The sequence below is a fragment of the Cnephaeus nilssonii genome, assembly GCF_951640355.1.
Source record: "Cnephaeus nilssonii genome assembly, chromosome: 5".
In the NCBI taxonomy this organism is placed as follows: domain Eukaryota; kingdom Metazoa; phylum Chordata; class Mammalia; order Chiroptera; family Vespertilionidae; genus Cnephaeus; species Cnephaeus nilssonii.
This window is the reverse complement of record NC_137076.1, coordinates 30818025-30828384: the sequence shown is the minus strand read 5'-3', so window position 1 is coordinate 30828384 and position 10360 is coordinate 30818025. Positions and strand designations below refer to the sequence as shown.

Sequence of the window (10360 nt, the reverse complement as noted above, 5' to 3'; positions counted from 1 at the left end):
CCCTAACTTACTGGCTCACACACTTGCACATCACAGCAAGAACTACTTGCTTGCCCATGACCCAGGGCCTAAAGTTGGGATGAAAGATGGGTGGGGTAAGGTAGCAAGACCTCCCAGGAAGAGGGCTGCCATAACCCCAGCTTTTGGGGCTGGGGTTCAGCCTCATCTTTAAGGTTCCTTTTGTCTCATTCAGGGAACCAGTAGCCAGCGCCCAGGGCGAAAATGGGGGGTGGGGGAAGGTGGGAGCAGAGACTGAGGCTCAGTCTGGGCAGGGGACCCCGGTACCCCAGACACAGGCCTCCTCCAGGGAAGACACACAGGACTCTCTCCACCCCTCCCTCATCCATTTATTTGTCAGCCCACCCACAGGAGGTCACAGCTCAGGGGGGGCCTGAACATATCCCCACCCTCCAGGCCCACAGGAAGTCTATGGCTAGGGCGTAAAGGTGACCGGGGCACACCAGGAAAGGTGCCACAGCGCTGCCAGCACTTTGGGAAAATCCAGGGTCCCCAAGTCCCCAACTACACTCGCTGGCAGGTGGGAGGTCGGTCTGGCCAGGGGGAGGGGGACAAAATTCCAAGTGTCCCAGCACCAGTCTCATCCTCATAAACCACGGGCAGGCAGCACGCACACGCTGGCCCTGCCTCACAAAGCACATTTATGGAAATGGAACACGGGTGGGGCGGCCCACTGGCTTGGCCAGGCACCGCATTTCCCGATCACATGTTGGCTCGTTCTCGCTGCAACCGTGAGTTGTAGGCGCGGGATACGGTGTTCCAGGCGTCCATGTAGCGGTCCATGCACATGGCGATGCATTTCTGGAGGCGAGGAAAGCGCAGGGATCAGCTCAGGGTTCCCCTAACCCGCGCCCCTCACGCCGGGCAGTGGACTGCGCACGCGCAGCGGTCCCACAAGCCGCCCCCTTAATTCGCGCACGCGCAGAGGCCCCTCGCCAGTCCGCGTCCAAGACCCACGCCGGCCCCAAGGGTCTCACCTGCTCCGAATTGTCCAGAGAGCCCCCAGGCTTCCCGATGCACTTCCGGAAGCACTTGTCCGTCATCCTCTGTGGGGACAAGCGAACCCTCAGCCGATACGCCCGCCTCCTGGCGGCCCCCGCGGCCCGAGGCCCCCGCTCCCCGACCCCAGCCCGGCCCCGGACCTGCAGCAGCTCCTGCGCGTTGGCCACGGCGATCTGCACCTTCACCTGCTCCATGATAAGCCCGGGGTCCAGCTTGCCGCTGCCGGAGCCGCCGAAGTCCGAGCTGAAGCTATCCATAGCTCCGCAAAGTCAACCGGCTCGCGGCCGCGTGCGCCGACCCGTACCTGCGCCGGAAGTCGGGGGCGCGTGGATCCACGGGAAATGGAGTCCGGGAGTGCTGGGGCGGGGCGACGGTCCAGACCACGACTCCCACAGGCCCGCGGTTACGTTGGGAGCTGAGGTCTCGCGTAGATTGCGGGGCCGCAGGCTGCGCTGGGAGCCGGTGTCTCCGACCTGTCGCTGGGAGCAGCACTCCGAGCACAGGCCCAGCCCCCAGCTCATCCCACCGCGCATGCGTAGGGGGTGGCGGCGGCACGTGTAACGGGAGCGGAGCTCGGGAGAACCCTAGGCGCCTCCAGAGTTGGAGAACGCCGGCCGCGTGAAGAGCCCGCTAGAAAACTGCAGAAAACCACGGCAGCAGGCACTGCCGGGGAGGTTAGGAAGTGGCGCCCGTCTGCACCTGCCAGAGGTACTTAATTAAAGTGTGTGTGGGTCTTAGCCGCTTGTTAACCCGGAGGAAGACTGTACCTGCCAAAAAGGACCCTGTGTTAATTGGGCTTGAATTCCTAACCAGAGTCTAGCTGCCGTTGCTTACCGGGACCTCTCACCCCCATACTGCATTTTAGGGAAAAGCTGCAGAGTAAGTCTGCCGGCTTAAGGCTGTGACTTCTTTCTTCACTCTCAGACCAACTGTAGTGAATAGAGCACAGTGTTCGGAAGATTACTTCTCTTCGTGAGTGCACAAAGGAAAGAAAGAAAAAGATCTCTACCCGATTTTTCCCAATGGTTAGAGCGTCGGCCGCCGCCTGAAGGGTCGCGGGTTCGATTCCGGTGAAGGGCGCGGCTTGGGTCAGGGCGCGTGCGGGAGGCAACCAATTGATGTCTCTCTCTCTCCCACCCTTCCACTCTCTCTAAAAATCAGTGGGGGGAAAATATCCTCAGGTGAGGATTAAAAAAAAATTTTTTTTAAATTGAAGTACATTTTAAGTGATGCCAGAGAGAATAAGCTTTATAAATATCTATTAGTATAGATAACACAATGTAATTTTTAAAGTTAATGGTTCTGTAAATTGCATTATTGGAGTTAAGTGTGCTATATGATGGATTGGTGTTTTCTTTGAGGCAGAAGGAAAATTCCTTTCTCAGATGTCATCCAGCAATGGTACTCAGGCCCACATACTGCAGGAGGTGCTGTCGAGGTTACGGGAAGGGTGAACCCTGCTACTATTCACTAAAACAATGTAATTTCATAGAAGAGATGAAACTGTTACCTGACAATTAGGGAATAACCTGACTTTATTAGCAGCTGGCCTTAACTTCTCAATCATTGATCCAGAAATATATTTCAATCAGAGACTTGACTTCCTGGAAAATAAGTCTGTTGTACAATAGCAGCAACATTCTGGAACCTACAATTCAGTTTATTAGATCCTGTAGAGAGCATCTACCTCAGCCCAGACACCGCAGTGAGAGTAATAGAGTGATGAGAACGTGCTAAATTGGTAAAGAAATTGAGTTCTCCCCTTTTCACCTGTGAAATCAGGATAATGTATTGAAAGGGGAAGAGTATTTATTTTTCTTTCTTCTTCCCATCCCACCTCCCTCCTTTTGGCAACCATCAGCTTGTACTCTGCACTAATGAATCTTTTGTTTTGTTATGCATTTGTTTTTTTAAATATGTTTCATTGATTTTTTACAGAGAGGAAGGGAGAGGGATAGAGAGCCAGAAACATTGATGAGAGAGAAACATCAATCAGCTGCCTCCTGCACACCCCCCACTGGGGATGTGCCTGCAACCAAGGTACATGCCCTGGACCTGAATCGAACCTGAGAACCTTGAGTTCACAGGCCGATGCTCTATCCACTGAGCCAAACCGGTTTCGGCGGTGTGGTCCTCTTTGGATTCCTCTTGTTTGCGACTCTCTGTGCTTCCTGGACTTGTAAGTCTATTTCTTTCACCAGGTAGGGCAGTGGTCGGTAAACCGTGGCTCGCGAGCCACGTGCGGCTCTTTGGCCCCTTGAGTGTGGCTCTTCCACAAAATACCATGTGTGGGCGCGCACATACAATGCGATTGAAACTTCGTGGCCCATGCGCAGAAGTCGGTTTTCGGCCTGGGCGAGTCTATTTTGAAGAAGTGGCGTTAGAACACTCAAGGGGCCAAAGAGCCGCATGTGGCTCGCGAGCTGCGGTTTGCTGACCACTGAGGTAGGGGAAGTTTTCTGTCATTATTTCTTCAAATAGGTTTTCAATATCTTGCTCTCTCTCTTCTCCTTCTGGCACCCCCATAATGCAAATGTTGGTATGCTTGAAATTATCCCAGAGACTCCTTACACTATTCTTCATATTTTTGTTCCTTTTTTGCTCTTCTGATTGGGTGTTTTTTGTCCCTCATGTTCCAAATCGTTGATTTGATTCTCAGAATCCTCTACTGTTGAATCCCTGTAAACTATTCTTTATTTCAGTTAGTGTATATTTAATTTCCGACTGGTCTTTTTTCATGTCTTTGACATTTTCACTAAGATCCTTGAAAGTCTCATTAAGTCCCTTGAAGCTGTCATTAAGATCCGTGAGTAAACTTACAACCATTGTTTTGAACGCTGTATCCATTAGCTTGCTTGCTTGCTTTCATTTCTTTCATTTGTGACATGTTTCTTTGTCTCCACATTTGGCTGCTTCCCTGTGTTTGTTTCTGTGTATTAGGCAGAGCTGCTGTCTCCTGGAGTTGGTAGTGGGCCTTGTGTAGTAGGTGTCCTGTAGGGCCCAGTGGCTCAGCCGCCCCAGTCACCTGAGCTATAGGTGTGCCCCTATGTGGGCTGTGTGCACAGTCTTGGAGTTGAGCGTTGGTTGGTGTTGGCGTCATTGGGAGGAATTGGCCTCCATTTCAGTTGGCTGTGAGGACCAGCTGTGTCTATAAGGGAAGAGCTGCTGTGCAGGAGACACGTCCCCTGTGGGGCAGGACTTGCTTCAGTGGGGCTTGGTGCTCACTGAGTCTGCCCCTTGAGTGTGTCACTGTGCATGTGTAGAGTTGTAATCTGGTATGGTCTGAAGCCGTCTACTGGGTACACTGGCTCTGGGGCCTCCCTGGGGCCTCCCTGGGGTCTCTTGGGAGGTGCAAAGTCAGCCACTGCCTGGGGCCACCCGGCAGGAGCTACAGAGAGATCGCAGATGCCTGCTGTTGGTATTGGGCGAGGAAGTGCCCAGGCAAGGCCCAGCTGTGAGGCAAGGCAGGCTGGTGCTAGTGCTGGGTATTGGGCCTTTTATTGATAGGTTTGGGGCATGCTGACTCCAGCTGCTGCTTGTTTAACACGTTAAGTGCCATGTCACTCACCGGTGACTGACAAAACAGGCTGGGCGCTTAACGTGTTAGCGTGAAGCCTGAGCCAGGACAGGCCATTCATATGGAAAAGCAGCTACAAACAGCTTGGGTGGGACTGCACATTGGGTTGGGTGGGGTGTCAGGGTATCACCAGGGCCAAGCGAACAGTGTGGGCCACACTGATGGAAACTCAGATATGGCCGCCAGTCTGCTCTTCGACAGGGAGGGGAGGGGAGGGAGGAGGGGAGTGTCTCAGCATAGGAACAGTGACCCCTGTGGGCACCCTGTCTGGGAGAAAGCTGCCCCTGAGTTCCTGCCCCAATGCCAGACAATCCAGTTCCTCCCCGTATGTCCCTGGATTTTTCCCAAAGCCGTAGCCCGGGGCTGGAGCTCGGAGGAATCATGACCGTGTAAGCTCATTTGTGGGCCGTTTAAGAGGAACACCTGGGATCCCATCAGCCACAATCCCCACTGGTTTTTACAGCCCAAAGTTACGGGGACTTACTCTGGAACCCTGGGTGGGGGTCTGGTTTGGGGCTGGGACCCCCTGCTCAGTGGAGGCCTTGGAGATCTCCCTCCTGATGAAAAAAATGCCATTCGTGGGTGTCAGCCCAGCCCTTAATCGCCTCCGCCCCTCCCACCGGCCTCTGTGCTTTCTTCTTTACTTTTCTAGTTGTAGGACTTCATTCAGGCAGATTTCAGGTGGTTCTGAATGATGGTTGTTCTGTATTTTAGTTGTAATTTTGATGTGGTGTGGGAGGCAGTGAGTAACGGCATTTACCTACACTGCCATCTTGGTTTCTTCTAATTTTATTTTTCAATTACAGTTGACAGTCAATATTAGTTTCAGGTGTCCCTTTCACCCAACTCCCCAACCCCCTCCCTTCCGGCAAACCCGTTTGTTCTCTGTGAGTGTCTCCTTTGTTGTAGATAATGGTCTGTATTAGGGATGATTTATTTCTGGGCTCTGTGTTCTATTGATCTACATGTCTGTTTTTATGCCAGTACCATCCTGTTTCATTGTAGCTTTATTGCTTGATATCAGGGATTGTGATATCTCCCACTTTGTTCTTTCTCACGATTTCTTTGGATGTTCGGGGTCTTTGGTGATTCCATTTAAGTTTTAGGATTAGTTATTCTAATTCTTTGTATGTGTTAAGTGTGTGTGTGCGCGTGTCCAAAGTGAATCTCATTAGTTTAGGAAACCAAACCCTTGGCAGTAGCCCTCTCTCTGGCCAGTATCAGAACATCACAAGTCTTGTAAGTGGCCTGCAGGTTTCTCTGCCTACTTCAGCCTCACAGATGGACGCCATCATGGGCCAATTGAATATGCATAGTTTCCTCCTCCTGCTGTATTTCCCATTTTTTGTTAGTTATACTCTTCAGGTTTGCTTGATTCTTTCTTGTACTTTCTCTTTGTTGAAATTCTCCCTAAATACTTCTCCATTTTGGTGAGCATCATTATGACTGTTTCTTTGAATTCTTTATCAGGCAAATTACTTATTTCCATTTCCTTAAGATGTTTTTCTTGTTCCTTTGAAAGATATTTCTTCTTTTCATTTTGTTTAACTGTGTATGAAGGTTTTTAAGAATTAGACAAGCCCTAGCTGGTTTGGCTCAGTGTATAGAGCATGGGCCTGCGGACTGAAAAGTCCTGGGTTCAATTCCAGTCAAGGGCACATGCCTGGGTTGTGGGCTCGATCCCCAGTGGGGGGTGTGCAGAAGGCAGCCAATTAATGATTCTTTCTCATCATTGATGTTTCTCTCTCTCTCCCCCTCTCCCTTCCTCTCTGAAATAAATAAATAAAAATAAAAAAGAATTAGACAAAATAGCCCTAGCCATTTGGCTCAGTGAATAGAGTGTAGGCCTGTAGACTCAAGGGTCCCGGATTTGAATCTGGTCAAGGGCACGTGCCTTGGTTGCAGGCTCGATCCCTGGCCCTGGTTGGGGAGCATGCGGGAGGCAACCAGTTGATGTTCCTCTCACATCGATATTTGTCTTTCCCTCTCTCTAAAAATCAATGGAAAAATATCCTCCGGTGAGGATTAACAAAAAAGAAAGGGGAAAAAAAGAATTAGACAAAATAGCGCTCTCTCCCAGTCATGGAAAAGTGTTCTGATGTAGTAGACTGTGTAGGCTGCGTGTGCCGGGGTTTTAGCAAGTCAGTAGGAGGTGAGCTGGTGCCTAAGGATTGGCCCTGGGGTAGGGAGGCCAGGTGTGTGTAGTAATGGTGTAATTCCACTTGCTCCCTTGTTCAGGACAAAATGGGCTCATGAAATATAAGACTGGAACAAGGCCCTGGATTGAGCCCCCACCTCTCCAGCCTTCTCTTCGTTTATCTCGTTGTGCAGAAAGTGGCCTGTGTAGGTTATGGCTGTCGGGGTTTTGGCATTTGGTAGGAGCCTAGCAGGTACCTAAGCATCCATCTCAGGTGGAGGCCCGGGGCCCTGACGTCCCTTTGTTCAGAGGCAGAAGGATCTGGGCCCTGCGGCTGGGAACCACTGCAGTGCTCCCCTGCGCCCTCTGCAGGTGGACACGAGCAGTGGTGCTCACCGCAGAGGCTCCCAGCCTTCTGCTCATCTCTGCCTTGTCTGTCAGACCACGGGTCCAGCCCTCAGTTGTCTCAGGGATAATAACTGTTTTGTGTCTTTGAGTTTGCTCCTGGGAGGGGTGAGGTCAGTGGGGCCCTGCACTGCCCCATCCCGACACCCCTCTAGTGAGTCTTTCTGGGAAGAAGCCCATTGGCATTTTAAAATTGGGCTTCAGTAGCCCGGCTTCAAAGCAAGCTCAGAGGCACAACTTAAAAGCACAATGTTTATTGGAGTGTGGTACAAAACGTTTCCAGTCAGAAAATGTGTATTACAAAGCATTGGGGGGAAAAGACCACACATTTGGCATGCACCTTAAAAACCACCAGTCCATCTGAAATGAAAGTGCAGACCCACCCCACCCCTCCCCCACCCGCAGTTCTGGAAGCTACTCCACTGCTAGTTGTGCTGAGGCCGGACCGGAGGGAAAACCTGTGAGTGGCTCTGCGGGCCTGGGGGAAGGTTGGTCCTGCGGATGTGCTCACAGGAACACAGCTGCAGGGTCTCCGTCCGTCTCCGCTAGGAAACTAGCCGAGTGATCACGTCCTAGGTGGGCGCCCAGGCCTGGGCTCTGGACTCGGTGCGCTCTGGCCGACACCTCCCTGCATGCCGCCCCCGCACCGCTGCTGGGGGCCGGCCTGGTTTTTCTCTGGGACCAGTGCTGGGTTCAGTCACATGACAAGGGCTCAGACAGAGGAATCACTTCTGCATCATTGTAAGTGGCTTAAAGCTAAGCTTGTTTAAGGACACGTGCACTGTTTCCCAGGCCGTGGCAAGCAGTTTCACATTGATTTCTGCCCCATGGTTCCGAACACTTCATTACTGATGAGTGTCACCCCCGGGCCCAGATGACTCTCCCCCCTGGTGGCCTGGACCACTTCCCAGCTCCGCCCAAGGCCTCTGCCAAGCACTAGGGGGGCCCTCTCCCTTTCTGTCCATGAGCTTGTAACAGAACGACTGTTAGCAAACCACAGACCCAAATTCAAAAACAGTTTTGGTTTCCCAGATTCCCCAAAAATGTCACTGCCCCTCTTGTGTGGGGTGGGGGGTGCGCACAGCCTCAGGAGCCCTGCCAGCACTCCCAGGAGAGGGTCAGGTGGGGTGCAGGGTGCTGCATGGCCAGGCTGGCAAGCTCTCTGGGGCCCACTTCCCTCCTAGGCCTGGGAACTTAGGGCGGCCACGGGAAGGACCCAGATGTAAAGCGAGGGCTGTGGGTGATCTCTGAACACAACACATGTAGGTTGTCAGCCTCTGGGGTTCCACCCCTCCTCACTATAAGCAATTCCCCGGGAAAGCCAGGCCTGGGGGTGTGCGCAGGGCAGGTGGGCAGGTGTGCTTCTCTCAGCCTAGGGAACCGCAGGGCCGGCAGCATGCCGCCCAGGCTCGTAGCTGCCCTTTCTGAAGAAGTACGCCATCCGCGGGCTCAGAGCTCACCGGGACAGGCTCCCTGGGGGAGTGTCCCCGTGACTCTGGCCTGAGCCATGGAAGCAGGACCGGCAATCTGAGTACTGACCAATGTAAAAAAATAAATATCCATTAAAAAAATAACTTCTGTGTATCTAGGTGGGGGCTGTAAACGGTAGGCTAATGCAGAGAGGGTCACTAGGCAGCCAGAAGCCAGCCTGTGACATGGAACCACCCTAAAGGGGTCAGCTGGCAGTGGCCTGAGTAACTATTTCCACAAGAGTTACAGATAGAAGCAAGAATAGCGATATATATGCAGAATACAGTGTCCACAAAAAATGTATACACTGTAATAGCTGATACTCAATTTTGAAAATGTGTTTTAATAAACACTGCCTTTATAATTATTCAAAGTGTGTATACATTTTTTGGGGTCACCATATATATATATATATATATATATGTATGAGAAGGCGGGAGGCTGGCATTCAGCCCCGGTACAAGGTGTATGTGGGGGGTCATCCAATGGCTCACCCTGAAGTCAGTGTGTTCGTGACAGGAGGGCACAAAGTGGTTACACGTGGACATGGTTCTAAAACCGGAGGCGTTTGCTGCCGAGGTTCACACTTGTCCCCTCACTTTACCTGGTTACCAGTCTTGGATTGGAAGTGTTCCTGTCCCCAGGTTTCCTTCTCTCCTGTCCTACTGTTCTTGTTCCAGAAACGCATGGGTTAGGCAGCCATAATGGGAACAAGGAGCCCCCCACCCAGCGGTGCCCTGATCGACACACGTGGAAAACCCTGCCTGTCACCCAGCACCTTCAGAGCAGGAGTTGCAACAACCCTAAAGCCAGGCAGACATGAAAACCTGTGACTCCCAAGAGCTCCCACACCACGTTCTGGTGGGCAGAGCCACCAAACCCACCGGGGACACCCCTATCCCACCAGGCAGGAACCTGGATTCTGATTTTGGTTTTTAAAAGCTTAATAACACAAAGGACAACTACTGAATTCCTCAGCTTCTCCTTCCCCGTTAGACTGGGGAGGGAGGGGCAGCACGTGGGCCCCTCCAGCCTCCACGACCAAACCCATCAGCCATTCGGTTCCTGGGCCTGGAGTTCAACCCACGGGAAATGGGCACCGAAAGACACCTGGACAGTGGTTGGAGGGAGGGTCCATAGAAACCCGCTGATAGGACAGACAGACACCCACCCCACATTCTGGCAGTTTGCTTAAAAATTCTCTAGAAATGTATGAAGGACTGAAGAAAGCCAGTGATATAAAAATAGTCTTCAGTGGCTCTGGGGAAAGAGAGATGTGATGAGGCGTGTTCCATTCACATCACGCGGCAGCCCCTGGAGGTGGTCCTCGGGTCCCCCTGGAGGGAAGGACAGCAGCAGTCACGTGGGGCTGGTGGCCCCCAACCCACCAGGGAGGGGCTGGGCCAGCCCAGGGCCTGAGCCACCTCAGGAAGACCAGCCCCCAACCGGATGACAGGGCTAACGGCATCAGCCACAACTGTCCCTGTTCCAGAACCTTCCACGTCTCCCTTACTTCTGTTTTCAGCTACATAACACATCACAGTTTTGTCTCAAACACCAGAAGTTCCACAGCCTAATCTAACACGGTGTGGTGCTAGGCTCTCCATCTTCTCCCCAAAGGCCATTATTTAAGTCGCCATTCTCCAACCAAAATCATGGTGCCAGAGAGCATTCTGAGACCACGAGAGCAGAACCTGTGGTGCCACCTAGAGAGGCAATGCACTTTCAACACCCCACTCCCGGGGTCCACA

The 10360-nt window shown here is 52.3% G+C and overlaps 2 protein-coding genes across 3 annotated transcripts in view; both read right to left on the bottom strand.

Moving 5' to 3' along the window:
* Positions 1-368: 368 nt before the first annotated feature.
* Positions 369-2157, bottom strand: TIMM13 (translocase of inner mitochondrial membrane 13). Its single transcript, XM_079771525.1, has 3 exons — positions 1161-2157; positions 996-1064; positions 369-819 (listed from the first exon to the last, which is right to left on the bottom strand). Exons 1-3 carry the CDS (start codon positions 1275-1277, stop codon positions 721-723), a joined length of 285 nt encoding a protein of 94 aa, XP_079627651.1. The 5' UTR covers positions 1278-2157; the 3' UTR covers positions 369-720.
* A 1392-nt stretch (positions 2158-3549) lies between these two features.
* LMNB2 (lamin B2) overlaps positions 3550-10360 on the bottom strand; it is a 31107-nt gene continuing 24296 nt past the window's right edge. For both annotated transcript variants that reach the window (XM_079771514.1, XM_079771515.1), the window contains one exon: positions 3550-9946. In XM_079771514.1, the coding sequence (XP_079627640.1) occupies positions 9905-9946 (42 nt within the window). In that variant the 3' untranslated portion in view covers positions 3550-9904. The remainder of the gene's footprint in view (positions 9947-10360) is intronic.